The sequence below is a fragment of the Chlorocebus sabaeus genome, chromosome 14 (assembly GCF_047675955.1).
Source record: "Chlorocebus sabaeus isolate Y175 chromosome 14, mChlSab1.0.hap1, whole genome shotgun sequence".
Taxonomy (NCBI): domain Eukaryota; kingdom Metazoa; phylum Chordata; class Mammalia; order Primates; family Cercopithecidae; genus Chlorocebus; species Chlorocebus sabaeus.
The window spans coordinates 8,706,643-8,720,865 of record NC_132917.1 but is presented as its reverse complement, the minus strand read 5'-3'; the positions used below and the strand labels follow the sequence as shown (position 1 = coordinate 8,720,865).

General features: G+C 38.1%; 1 protein-coding gene across 15 annotated transcripts in view; it reads left to right on the top strand.

The window, feature by feature from the left end:
• The window catches only part of KIDINS220 (kinase D interacting substrate 220), a 109,298-nt gene that overhangs the window by 50,625 nt on the left and 44,450 nt on the right, over positions 1–14,223 (top strand). For all 15 annotated transcript variants that reach the window (XM_073022763.1, XM_073022761.1, XM_073022758.1 and 12 more), the window contains exons 16-21: positions 673–824; positions 1,002–1,291; positions 7,631–7,771; positions 8,507–8,750; positions 8,916–9,004; positions 10,772–10,916. In XM_073022763.1, coding sequence (XP_072878864.1) covers positions 673–824; positions 1,002–1,291; positions 7,631–7,771; positions 8,507–8,750; positions 8,916–9,004; positions 10,772–10,916 — 1,061 coding nt within the window. The remainder of the gene's footprint in view (positions 1–672; positions 825–1,001; positions 1,292–7,630; positions 7,772–8,506; positions 8,751–8,915; positions 9,005–10,771; positions 10,917–14,223) is intronic.

Below are 14,223 nucleotides of genomic sequence, written 5' to 3'. Positions count from 1 at the left end.
TTTACAGATGGAAGGGAGAAAGGAACTAATACAGAAATAATAATGATTCAGAGACTCAGAATACAAATAATTTTTAAGAACACTTAATTTTTTAAGAACACTTAATTTTTAAGAACAATTGTGAAGAGAATACAACTATTTCTCAATCCCTGGTAGATGTTGAGGCTATAAATAAAATAAGCCATTCTAAAACTTGAGTTTTTAAATGGTATTACTGGGCTTGAAATTCTTTAATGAATGTAATTACTATTTTTTCAGGGTTCAAGTCTCTTTCGTTGGTGTTAGAAAACTTTCTTTGTGCAACTCTTGGTGGCCACATCATGACACGGGTGTCACCTTTTAACCACTGTGTCATCAGATCTACTGGGGTGTCCAGTACTCCACATCTAAGTTCTGGCATAACTTTCCCCCGACTGTCCTCAGTCAGAATTACTTCATATGACTCGCATATTTCACTTTTATTACTGTTTTTTTTTCCTAAGAAAAGTATGTAAGATTTTAGAAGTGGAAGCTACCTAATTACAAATTCTTTTCCCTCCTTGGAATTTAAAAAACAATATTTTGAAAGAGAAATAAAACAAAGGGTAAATGATGCAAAGATGACATACATCCATTTAAGTTATTTGTTACTTTAAATACCAAAGTAATGTTTGATTTGTTCTTTTCTTCAAGGTTTTTGTTTACAGATTACAATAGACTGTCCAGTGTAGGTGGAGAAACTTCTCTGGCTGAAATGATTGCAACCCTCTCGGATGCTTGTGAAAGAGAGTTTGGCTTTTTGGCAACCAGGCTTTTTCGAGTATTCAAGACTGAAGATACTCAGGGTAGGATTTCCTTCCTTCCTTCTTTGTGTGTAAGGGGTGGGGGTGGGATGGATATTCAGTTCATTTTCATGAAACATGCCTTGAACATTAGACTCATCAGGTACTGTGACTATAATGTTAGGATTTTCTAGATACTTTATATGTTAGTAATTATTAAAACCGTTTGTTGCATTACAGGTAAAAAGAAATGGAAGAAAACATGTTGTCTCCCATCTTTTGTCATTTTCCTTTTTATCATTGGCTGCATTATATCTGGAATTACTCTTCTGGCTATATTTAGAGTTGACCCAAAGCATCTGACTGTAAATGCTGTCCTCATATCAATCGCATCTATAGTGGGATTGGCCTTTGTGTTGAACTGTCGTACATGGTGGCAAGTGCTGGACTCCCTCCTGAATTCCCAAAGAAAACGCCTCCATAATGCAGCCTCCAAACTGCACAAATTAAAAAGTGAAGGATTCATGAAAGTAAGCACCCACTGGTTATTAGAAAAAATTGTAATGTGAATATGCTGCCACTGCCATGCTCATTTGGGCTTTAGGAAGTATACTCTCTAAGTGTTAAAAAGTGTTGCGTTTATTTTAGGTTAGTTAATTTGTTCATTCATTCATTCATTCAAGACTATAATTTAAGGTAGTTTTAAGTTCACAGCAAAATTTAGAGGGAGGTGCAAAGATATCCCATATACCCACTTCCCCCACACATACAGAGCCTCCCCAGTTAGCACCATTACTACCAGAGCAGTACATTTGTTACAACTGACGAACTTAGGTTGACACATCATAATCACCCAGCATCCATAGTTTACGTTAGGGTTCACTCTTGGTGTGGTACATTCTATGGGCTTGGACAAATGTGTAACATGTATCCACCATTATAGTCTTATACAGAGTAGATTTATTGCCCTCAAAATCTTCTGTGCTTCACCTGTACACACCTGTTCACCGTTCCCTCCACCCTCCTCCCTAATCCCTGGCTACCATTTCTTTTTCCTATCACCATAGTTTTGCCCTTTCCAGAATGTCATCTAGTTGAATCATACATGTATAGTCTTTTCAGATTGGCTTCTTTCACATAGTCATATGCATTTAGTTTCGCGTCGTGTCTTTTCGTGGCTTGCTAGCTCATTTCTTTTTAGGATGGCTAATATTCCATTGTCTGGTTATATCACAGTTCATTTATACATTTACCTACTGAAGGACATCTTTATTGCTTCCAGGTTTTGGCAAGTATGAATAAAGCTGCTATAAACTTTTGTGTACAGGCTTTTGTATGAACATAAAGGAGTTGAAAACTCCTTTGGGTAAATACCAAGGAGTGTGATTGCTAGCTTGTATGGTGTTTCGTTTTGTTAGAAACAACCAAACTGTCTTCCAAGGTGGCTGTACTATTTTGCATTCCCACCAGAAATGAATGAGGCTCCTGTTGCTCCACATCACATCCTCACCAGCGTTTGGTATTTTTGGTGTTCTGGATTTTGGCCATTCTGATAGGTGTGCAGTGGTATCTTATGGTTTGAATTTGCATTTCCCTGATGACACGTGTTGTGGAGCGTATTTTCATGTGCTTATTTGCTATCTGTATGTCTTCTTTGGTGAATTCACTGTTAAAGTCTTTGGCTTATTTTTCAATCAGGTTGTTTATTTTCTTATTGTTGAGTTTTAAAAGTTCTTTGTATATTTTGGATAATGGTCCTTTATCAGATATGCTTTTTGCAAATATTTTTTCCCATTCTTTGGGTTGCTTTTCATTCACTTGACAGTGTCTTTTGCAGAGCAGACATTTTTTATGAAGTCTAGCTTGTTAATTCTTTCTTTCATGGATCTTGCTGTGGTGTACTATCTAAAAAGTTAACACCAAACCTATAGTCATCTAGATTTTATCCTCTGTTATTTTGTAGGTGTTTTATATTTTTACATTTAGGTCTGTGAGCTATTTTGAGTTAATTTTTGTGAAGTGTGAATGTGTCTAGATTCTCTCCTTTCTTGCTTTCTTACTGGCTTCTTTGCTTCTTCTTCTGTTCTGTTCTCTTCTCTTTCCTTCTCTTCTCCTCTCTCTTCTCCTCTCCTCTCCTCTCTTCTCTTTCTTTACCTTTTCTTTTCTTTTTTGTTTCCAGTTGTTCCAGAACCATTTGTTAAAAAGACTATTTCTTCCATTGTATTGCCTTTGCCGCTTGTCAAAGACCAATTGACTACATTTGTGTAGGTCTGTTTCTAGGCTCTCTTTTCTCTTTGCCTATTCATTTGCCCATACCACACTGTTTGATTACTCTAGCTTTATTTTCTTAAAGTTGGGTAGTGTCAGTCCTCCTATTTTGTTCTTCTCCTTCAATATTGTGATGGCTATTCTGGGTCTTTTTCTCCTCATAGGAACTTTTGATTCACCTTAAATAACTTGCTGGGATTTTCATTGAGATTGCATTAAATCTATAGGTCAAGTATTGAGTCTTCCTATCCATGAACATGGAATATCTCCTCATTTATTTAGTTCTCCCTTGATTTCTTTCAAGAGTTTTGTAGTTTTCTCATATAGATCTTATACATATTTTGTTAGATTTATACCTATTTCATTTTTTGCAGTGTTAATATAGATAGTAATTGTGTTCTTAATTTCATGTTTGACTTGTTCATTGCTGATATATAGGAAAGTGATCAAATTTTGTATATTAATCTGAAACCTTGCTATAATTGTTAGTCCCAGGAGGTTTTTTTGTTGTTGATTCTTTCAGTTTTTCTACATAGAGAGTCAAGTCACCTGTGAACTAAGACAGTTTTCTTTCTTCCCAATCTTCATACCTTTTATTTCCTTTTTTGTTGTTGTTGTTTGTTTTATTGTGTTAGTTAGGACTTCCAGTACTATGTTGAAAAGGAGTGGTAAGAAAAGGGACATCCTTGCCTCGTTCCTGATCTTAGTATATGTTCTCATGTTCTCACCATTAAGTATGATGTTAACTATGGATATTCTTTATCAAGTTGAAGAAGTTTCTCTCCGTTTCTAGTTTAGTGAGAGTTTCTACCATGAATGGGTGTTGGCTTTTTCTGTATCTATTTATATAATCATGTGATCTTTCTTCTTCAGTCTGTTTTTCATTTTTTTGGTTTTTTTTAAGACTGAGTTTCACTCTTGTTGCCCAGACTGGAGTGCAGGAGTGCAGTGGTGCCATCTCAGCTCACTACAACCTCCGCCTCCCAGGTTCAAGCGATTCTCCTGCCTCAGCCTCCCAAGTCGGTGAGATTACAGGAATATACCACCACGCCCAGCTAATTTTGTATTTTTAGTAGAGACGAGGTTTCACCATGTTGATCAGGCTGGTCTTGAACTCCTGACCTCAGGCGACCCACCCTCCTTGGCCTCCCAAAGTGCTGGGATTACAGGTATGAGCCATTGTGCCCAGCTTAGTCTGTTGATGTGATGGATTACATTAATTGATTTTTGAATGTGGAACCAGCCCTACCTTCCTGGCATAAATCTCACTTGATTGTGGTGTATAATTCTTTTTATATATTTTGCATATGATTTGCTAATACTTTGTTGAGGATTTTTGTATCTATGTCCATGAGATATTTATTGATCTGTAGTTTGCTCTTCTGGTCATGACTTTGGTTTTGGTATTAGGGTGATGCTGACTTCATAGAATGAGTTAGGAAGCATTCCCTTTGCTTCTGTCTTCTGAAAGATACTATGTAGAGTTAGTATAATTTCTTCTGTAAGTGCTTGGTAGACTTCACTCATGAACCCTTCTGGGCCTGGTGCTTTCTGTTTTGAAAAATTATTATTGATGCAATTTCTTCAATAGATACAGGCCTGTTCTTATGAATTTTGGCAAATTATGTCTTTCAAAGAACTGGTCCATTTATCTAAGTTATCAGATTTGTGGATATAGAGTTGTTCGTGGTATCCCTTTATTATCCTATTTTTTCCATGAGGTCTAAAGTGATAACCTCTCTTTCATGTGCTGTTATTCTGAATTTGTGTTCCCTCTTCTTTCATCTTAGTTAGTCCAAGGCTTACTGGTTGTGTTTACCTTTTGACCTAACTAGCTTTTGGTTTCATTGTTTTATTTCTGTTTTAGTTTTTATTATTTATTTTCTTCTGATTACTTTGGATTTAATTTGCTCTTCTTTTTCTGCTTTCCTGAGGTGGAAGCTTAGATTATTAATTTTATTTTATTTTTATTTATTTATTTTTTGAGATGGAATCTCACTCTGTTGCCCAGGCTGTAGTGCAGTGGTGCAATCCCAGCTCACTGCAACCTCTGCCCCCTGGGCTCAAGGAATCCTCCCACCTCAGCCTGTTGAGTGGTTGGGACCACAGGCTACATGCCAGCACGCCTGGCTAATTTTTGTAGAGATAGGGTTTCATCGTGTAGCCCACACTGGTCTCGAACTCCTGAGCTCAAGTGCTTCACCCTTCTTGACCTCCCAAAGTGCTAGGATTACAGGCATGAGCCACTGCACCCAGCCAGATTATTGATTTTATATCTTTATTCTTTACTAATACATGCACTCAGTGCTATACATTTTCTTCTTAGCAGTTCTTTTGCTGCATCCCACAAATTTTGATAAGTTGTGTTTCCATTTTTATTTAGTTCAAAATATTTTAAAATTTCTCTTGAGATTTTTTTTCTTTGACCCATGTGTTATTTGGAAGTGTGTTTTAAAATCTGTACATGTTTTGGGATTTTCCAATTATCTTTCTGTTTTTGATTTCTAGTTTAATTCCACCGAGGGTAGACATTGTATGCATGATTTCTATTTTAAATTTGTTGCTGGGCGCGGTGGCTCACGCCTGTAATCCCAGCACTTTGGGAGGCCGAGGCAGGTGAATCATGAGTTCAGGAGATTGAGACCATCCTGGCTAACACGGTGAAACCCCGTCTCTACTAAAAATACAAAAAATTAGCCAGGCGTGGTGATGGGCGCCTGTAGCCCCAGCTACTTGGGAGGCCGAGGCAGGAGAATGGCGTGAACCCAGGAAGCGGAGCTTGTAGTGAGCCGAGATTGTGCCACTGCACTCCAGCCTGGGCGACAGAGCGAGACTCCGTCTCAAAAAAAAAAAAAAAAATTTTTGTTATGGTGTGTTTTATGGCTCAGAATGTGGTCCATCTTGGTGAATGCTTTATGTGAATTTTTTTTTTTTGGATGAAGTAACTGTAGATGTCTGTCATACCAAGTTGATTGATGGTGGCGTTGAGCTGAACTGCATCCTTACTGGTTTTCTGACTGCTGCATCTGTCCTTGTAGAATGGTATTGAGGTCTCCAGCTATGATAGTGTATTTATCTATTTCTTCTTGCAGTTCTGTCAGCTTTTGTTTTTATATTTTGATTCTCTGTTCTTAGCTATATAAATGTTTAGGATTGTTATGTCTCCTTAGAGAATCAGCTCCTTTGTTGTTATGTAATGCCCCTCTTTAATCCCAGTTACTTTCCTTGCTTTGAAGTCTACTCTGTCTGTCTGAAATTAATATAGTTACTCCCACTCTCTTTTGATTGGTGTTGGTATATCTTTCTCCATTCATTTACTTTTAATCTACATGTGTCTTTTTATGTAAGGTGGGTTTCTTGTAGATAACATAAAATTAGCTCTTGTTTTTTCATCATCTCTGACATCTCTTTCTTCTAATTGGTATCTTTAGAACACTGACGTTCCGAGGGATAATTGATTTAGATGAATTAATATCTATTGTATTTGATACTGTTTTCTATTTGTTGCTCTATTTGTTCCTATTTTTGTTTTCTACTCTTCTTTTTGTCTTTTATGCTTTTATTGAGCATTTTATATGATTTCATTTTCTCACCTTTCTTAGCATATCAATTGTACTTTTTTTTAAACTTTTTTTTGAGTAGTTGCCCTACAGTTTGCAATATGCATTTACAATGTATCCCAAGCCCACTTTCAAGTAATACTGTATCACTTCTCAGGTAGTTTATCTTATACAAGCAAAATAATCCTAATTTCTTTCTCCCATCTCCAGTATCATTGTTGTCCTTAATTTCATTTACATATACTATCATACATATTAAATATGCACATTATACGCACACCACCCCCACACACACACACCCACACACACACATATAAGCATACATAATCAAGGAGTGGCCACTTCTAAAGTGTTTACATATATGTAGAACCAGAAACCAGCAGTCCTTTTATTTATTTTGAGTTCTATTCCAGATTTTTCCAGTGGAAATACATATTTGGAGTGAGAAACATTATAACAATAGCATGTTTTTATAAAATAGGCTTTTATAAGTTATTTGAAAGAGTTAGCAACTACTATCTAATAATATAAGTTCCTCTAGAGCCCAGTAAAGATATCTGTGTTTGAAAATAGCAAATTGAACCACCAAAATAAATAATACAGGATTTTGTTTTTCAAAGTGAAAGGGACTTTATAGAATTCTGCAGCTCATTCCTGTGGTCAAGGTCAGATGCCATCAGGGAGCCAGCAGCAGTGTAGTGCTTCGATCATTTGGATTTGCATCCAGATCGGAATCTTTTGACAGTCAGAGCCTCTGACCTTGGCAAGTTAGTCACTCAACCCAGTTTGTTCTTTTTAGAACAGATATGGTAGTGTCTATCCCACAGTGTCATTCTGAGGATCAACTGCTGTAATTTATGTGTAGTCACTTGGTAAATTGTGAAGTACTTGCTCTTATTTTAAGTGGAACCACAACTGGCAGCACGGACTTTGAATGTCTTCTGTTCCTATTAGATGACTTTCTATCACACTTTCTAAGAAATATGTTTAAGCTTCTTGGATCTTCCTTCAGTGCTTTCTATACCTTCCTTTGCAATATAGGTTCTTAAATGTGAAGTAGAATTGATGGCCAGGATGGCAAAAACCATTGACAGCTTCACTCAGAATCAGACAAGGCTGGTCGTCATCATCGATGGATTAGATGCCTGTGAACAGGACAAAGTCCTTCAGATGCTGGACACTGTATGTTTGCGCCACCTCAAAAGTCGCTGTTGTTATGTTGTGGCACTTGAGAGAATGTGTGACTTCACAAATATCTAAAAATAGAATGGAATTGGTTTTTATTTGAGTAGTTCCTATTCATTTTGTGATTTTTCTTTTGTAAAATCAACCATTCTTTATGCAGAAACATAGAAAGAATAAATGTTTAGTCACAAAGAGATTTAAATAATTTTAGCTTAATGGCACTGTGAGAAAAAAATGAATAGAGCATCTCTTAAGTCTGCAGTGTGGCTCAAGCTTTTCTTTGCAGGTAGTTATGGTTAGAATCCAAGATAACACAGGAAGCCCACAGAATTTGTAGCTTTTTTTTAATTAAAGCAAGTACATCAGTGGGGCTCTCTGTAAGGTATGTTATGAGCAATAGTGGTTTGACTTTGGGCAGAGACCAGTGTGCCCAGTACCTCATGTGTATTCATGAATGTTTCTCATGTGTGTTGATTTATCTCTTTAGCAGACTGTAAATGTCAAAAAGAAGGACAATATAAATTTTCTTTGCAGATTTTATCCATGTTAGATGACAACAAACCTAGACTGAGCTGTCAATAAACTTTGCTTCTGTACAGAATAAGTTTTGATGAACAAGAAATAGTAGTTTAGAAATAGAGTCACCAAAAGATAGCACATATTTTGAAGAGATGCCTTATTCTTTTGGACAATTAAAATGTGTGTCACAACTGTACATGTCTTCTACCACAGGTCCGAGTTCTGTTTTCAAAAGGCCCTTTCATTGCCATTTTTGCAAGTGATCCACATATTATCATAAAGGCAATTAACCAGAACCTCAATAGTGTGCTTCGGGATTCGAATATAAATGGCCATGACTACATGCGCAACATAGTGCATTTGCCTGTGTTCCTTAATAGTCGTGGACTGAGCAATGCAAGAAAATTTCTCGTCACTTCAGCAACAAATGGGGACATTCCATGCTCAGATACTACAGGTAAAGCTCAGGCTCCTGAAGTACTTTGAGTTTGAAATAGTTTTGTTGTTTCTTTATGGCGACTCTCTTTTTTACCTTGAAAAGTGTTGTTATTTCACATTTCTTTAAATATCATATACAACAGAATTTTGGTGTAAGTGATGCTGTCTTGATAAATTCTTTAAGGGATACAGGAAGATGCTGACAGAAGAGTTTCACAGAACAGCCTTGGGGAGATGACAAAACTTGGTAGCAAGACAGCTCTCAATAGACGGGTAAGATGCCATTGGTTTCAGTCTTTATGTTTGTATTGCTATTTATTTGAATACAAATAAAATTAAGATGATGCCACTTAAATAATATTTTGTAAATATTGCATTAAGCTCTTCAAATAAACATTATCATTGAATTCCCTTTCAGCTTCATGTGTTTCAGGGAATGTCTGCACCTAGAACCCTAACAACTGTACTTCGTATAGGGGTCCCAACCTGTTCTCAGCCCAGGTGCTGCTCCTGATCCCTCAGATCTTAAAGCTTGCCAAATGATTTCATCCAGGGTTGAGAACCACTGTATTCATTCCTGGGCAGGTTGAGCTGTGCCTGTTGCTACCATAGCAGTAGGGGAGAAAGGTTTGTAGTGTGAGAAAACTCCTGGCTTTGTCTTCCTGTTGGCCGTCCTTCCCTAAATGCTTGTGGGATGCTCCCTCTTTGTTCTCTACCACACAGTGACTTGTGTCCTTCCCAGCCACTGGGGGTTTCTCCTTCAACACACTGGTTTCCCTGACCTCCCCATCTTGTTTGTATGGGACGAGGGCATGTTCTCTGTATATGTCTGTATGCATATGACAGGGAGAAAATCACTTGCAGGGCAGTTGTGACAGTGCCACTCACACTCAGTGAAGTTGAGCTACTATTGGCCTTGTGTTTTTTTCTGATTTGCTACCATTAAGTTTGAATGTTTTACTTTAAAAAAAAAAAGTCTTCAGTGACATTTTGATTTTATGCCTCTACCCTTTACAGATATGGATGCAAAGTTAATATGATGAATGACAATTGACAGCACTAAATTCAGAGGCATATATAACTTATCATTTTTAATTTCTTGCCTGGCATCCTTGGGTGCCACATGGTTGCATCCATCCTTCCCGTGCATCAGGACCTTAGACAAGAGCACACCTTGGTTGTACCTGTTCCTCCTCTTATGAGATGGAATTCCTTTAGCCCATCCACCCTGTAGAGTGCCTTTCGTTCATATGGAGATGTGAGGATAGTTAGAGAGGCTGTCCCTTTGACACAGTTTTCACATGCTTTAAAATAACCTAAACATCAGGCCAGGTGCAGTGCTCATGCCTGTAATCCTAGCACTTTGGGAGGATGAAGTGAGAGGATCACTTGAGACCAGGAGTTCGATACCAGCCTGGGCAACATAGTCACACCCTCTACATAAAATAGAAATAAAAAATTAGATGGGTGTGGTTGCGCATGCCTGTAGTCCCAACTACTCAGAAGGCTGAGGTGGGAGGATTGCCCAAGCTCAGAACGTCCAGGTGGCCGTGAGCTGTGATTGCCCTACTGTACTCCAGCCTGGGTAGCAGAGAGAGACCCTGTCTAATAATAATAATAATAATAATAACCTAAAAATCAAAATGCTGAATCCTTAAAACCAGACAAGGGCTTATTTGCTTTTTTATTTAAGGGTTCCTGTAAATAGCCAGACCCCATGGAGTTTGAATATCATTCTCTTTACACAATTCTGCTTGCTTATAATCTTAAAGGCATTGAGCTTCCTCTAATTGTACCACTGTAACTTAAAATGCATCTGAAGCTAAACTGTAGCATTTCATGCAGTTGCTGTGAATATGACTTTACAATTGCTTTGTGAAGATTCTGCTTCACGGATAATAATTTATTACTGTATGATATTCCTCTTTGACTAAAACTTTGGATTTTTTGTTGTTATAAACATTTATTAACATCTCAGAAAGCCTTAAGTTCCTAGACTGGACACATGGGTTCCTTCTCACTGATGGTGTGCTGTTTCAGGACACTTACCGAAGAAGGCAGATGCAGAGGACCATCACTCGCCAGATGTCCTTTGATCTTACAAAACTGCTGGTTACCGAGGACTGGTTCAGTGACATCAGTCCCCAGACCATGAGAAGATTACTTAATATTGTTTCTGTGACAGGTGACTTTTGTCTCTTATTGTCTATGATCGATAATAAACTTTAACATTCACAAAACCATTTAATTTCAGAAACAAAGGTATGTATTGTGTGTATATGTTTACATTGCTGAATACCGGGTTTATTTGTATTAAGTGCACTTAATGAAGTCAGTTTTAGTTTTGACGATGAAAAGTCAAAACTGATATTATCAACCATCAGCTGTATACCATTATTTTAGAACTTTATGATTTAAAAAATCTTTCACTTAATCTGAAGTTTAATTTTTCTTTTGCTGTAAAGATAATTTCTAATTCGTATTACTGAGTATAAATTAGCTTATAATTTACAATGTTGAAACTCAGATGTTATATGCTATTATTGTTTTAATTTTCAAATGATATTTTTGAATGAAAAATATTGACAATAAAATTGAGGATTATTGCCTGTTCCTGAAGTCCCTGCATGGAAGTCTGCTCCCTGCCTTGTGAATTCCTGCTTGCTCATAGCTTCAGGGCAACCACATCAATACTTGTAAGTTAGTTTGTAAAATATATGTCTCTTTGCAAGGTATTGATTGGTACTTTGTAATATTTACTAGTGTTAACTCTATTATGATAGTTATACTAGAATTGTGTTTTATATTGTTGGGATTCATGCTGTGAATTGTATTCCAAGTGAGGTTGTATCTAATATACTTACAATATTTTTGGTACTTAAATTCCTTTAAGTGAGTTCTCAAGCCTCACTGTATTTATGTTCAACAATGGGAATGTTTTAGTATGTTATCAACATATATATATTCATTTAACAGATGTGTAGTGAGTGTCTACCTTATGCCAGGTAACATTTCTGTCCTTTGTGGAGATAAGCAGTGAACAAGATAAAGTCTCTGCCCTAATAGAGAAGACCAAAAGATATAACGCCACAGAATGATGTGTGTTGTGCAAACCAGACTGTAAACAGGAGATAGCCCTCCCTCTCACTTGAAAATTACTCCCATCAACACACAGATTGTTTCTCCCTTCCCAAGAAAAGCTGCTCTTGACCGCACCTCTACCTCTAGCTACTACCCCATTTCTCAGCGAAGCTCCTCAAAAGCCTTGCCTGTCCCTGTGTCTCATATTCATCTCCCTCTGTTTTCTCTAACCTATTCCAATAATCTCTTGCTCTTGGTTCAGTAAAACTGCATTTTCAAGGTCACCAGTGGCTTCTGTGTTATAAAATTCAGTGGTCAGGCCAGCACACATCTTATTTGACCCCATTAGTGGCGTTTGACAGTGTGTTGATCACTCTTCCTCTTTGAAAAACTTTTCTTCCTTTGGCTTCCAGAATGCCACCCCGACTGGATTTCCTCCTTCTGCACTGGTGGTGAGTCTTCATCTCCCTTTCCCATTTAGCATTGCAGTGCTCTTGGGTGCGTTTCTTGGAGTTCTCCTTTTCTATCTAGACCTGCTACCTGGTGATCACATTTACTCTGAAAGGCTTAAATGCCATCTATATGCCAACGACTCTCAAATATGTATCTTCAGCCCTATAGCTCTTCAGTTGCTTGTTTGACATCTAATGGTGTCAACATATATCTGACACATAATGTGTCTACAATTGAACTTTTGATTCTCTGACTCAAACTTCATCCATCCATGTCTTTGCTGTCTATTAATCCAACTCTTCCAGTTCCTTCAATAAGAAAATCTTGATCTTTCTTTCATATACCACCACCAATCTACTAGTAAATTCTGTAGCGCTGTCTTCAGTCTACTTCCAAAATATAAGCACTGTTCACCATTTCTAGCATACCACCCTCATCAGATGCATTTTCGTGTTCTACCTTTATTAATTATGGAAATAGTCTGACTGGTCTCTACTCCTGTCTTTTTCTCTCTACAGCCTATTCTCCATACGGCAGCCACAGTGATTCTCTTAAAATAGAAGCCAGTCATGTTATGTCTCTGCTCAGAACTCCGTAATGTGTCCTCATTTCACTGAAAATAAAAATCTAAGTCCTTATAGTTTCCTACAAAGCCCTTTTGATCTGCCTTTCTGCGTCTCCTTCCCCCTTCTGACCTCATCTCCCACCATTCTCCTCCTCCATCCCTTACTGACTTCTTTGCTGTTCCTTGAAAATGTCAGACATGCTCCCATCAAAAGGCTCCTGCGATTGCTATTTCTTCTGCCTGTACAGATTGTTCTTTGGATATATGCATCATGGGGTTTCTCACTTCCTTTTAAGTCTTTGCTTAAATGTCAGCTTTTCTACAAGATTTTCCCTCACCATCTTGTATAAAATGACATCTTCTTCGGTATGCCTTGTGTTACCCTTCCCTGCTTTACTCAACATAAAAAAATCACCTCTAATTCACTACATCATTTACTTTTTTGTTTGTTTGTTTCTTTGGTTTTTGTCTGTCTCCCCTCAGTAGAATTTCAAATCCACCTGGCAAAGGTTTTCTATCTGTCTACTTTTCTTTTTTTTTTTTTTTTTTTTTTTTTTGAGACACAGTCTCGCCCTGTCGCCCAGACTGGAGTGCAGTGGCGTGATCTCAGCTCACTGCAACCTCCGCCTCCCAGGTTCAAGCGATTCTCCTGCGCCAGCCTCCCAAGTAGCTGGGATTACAGGCACGTGCCAGCACGCCTGTATAATTTTTGTATTTTTAGTAGAGACGGGGTTTCTCCTTGTTGGTCAGTCTGGTCTCGAACTCCTGATCTGCACACCTCGGCCTCCCAAAGTGCTGGGATTACAGGCGTGAGCCACTGCGCCCGGCCTTCTATCTATCTTTCTTATTTCTGTTTTCTCAGCACCCAGAACAATGTCTGGGATGCTGTTGTTGAATGACTAAGAGACCTGAATGAAGTAGGAACTGAGTTTTATATCTGTCTTGAGAAAAGCATCTTAACAAGAGGAAGAGCAAGTGTGGAGGCTCTGCGGTGGAAATCCAGGAACAGCTGGAGGCCAGTGTGGTTGCACTTTGGGGATCAAAAGAGAATGGTGGGAAGTGATGTCAAAGAACTAGCCACTGGCCGGTTGTGCTGGCTCACGCCTCTAATCTCAGCACTTTGGGAGGCTGAGGCAGGTGGATTACTTGAGGTCAGGAGTTCAAGACCAGCCTGGCCAACATGATGAAACCCCATCTCTACTAAAAATACAAAAATTAGCAGGCAAGGTGGTACACACCTGTAATCCCAGCTACTCAGGAGGCTGAGGAAGGAGAATTGCTTGAAATCAGGAGGCAGAGTTTGCAGTGAGCCGAGACTGCACCACTGCACTCTAACCTGAGTGACAGAGTGAGACTCCATCTTAAAAAAAACAAAAAGACAAAAACAACTAGC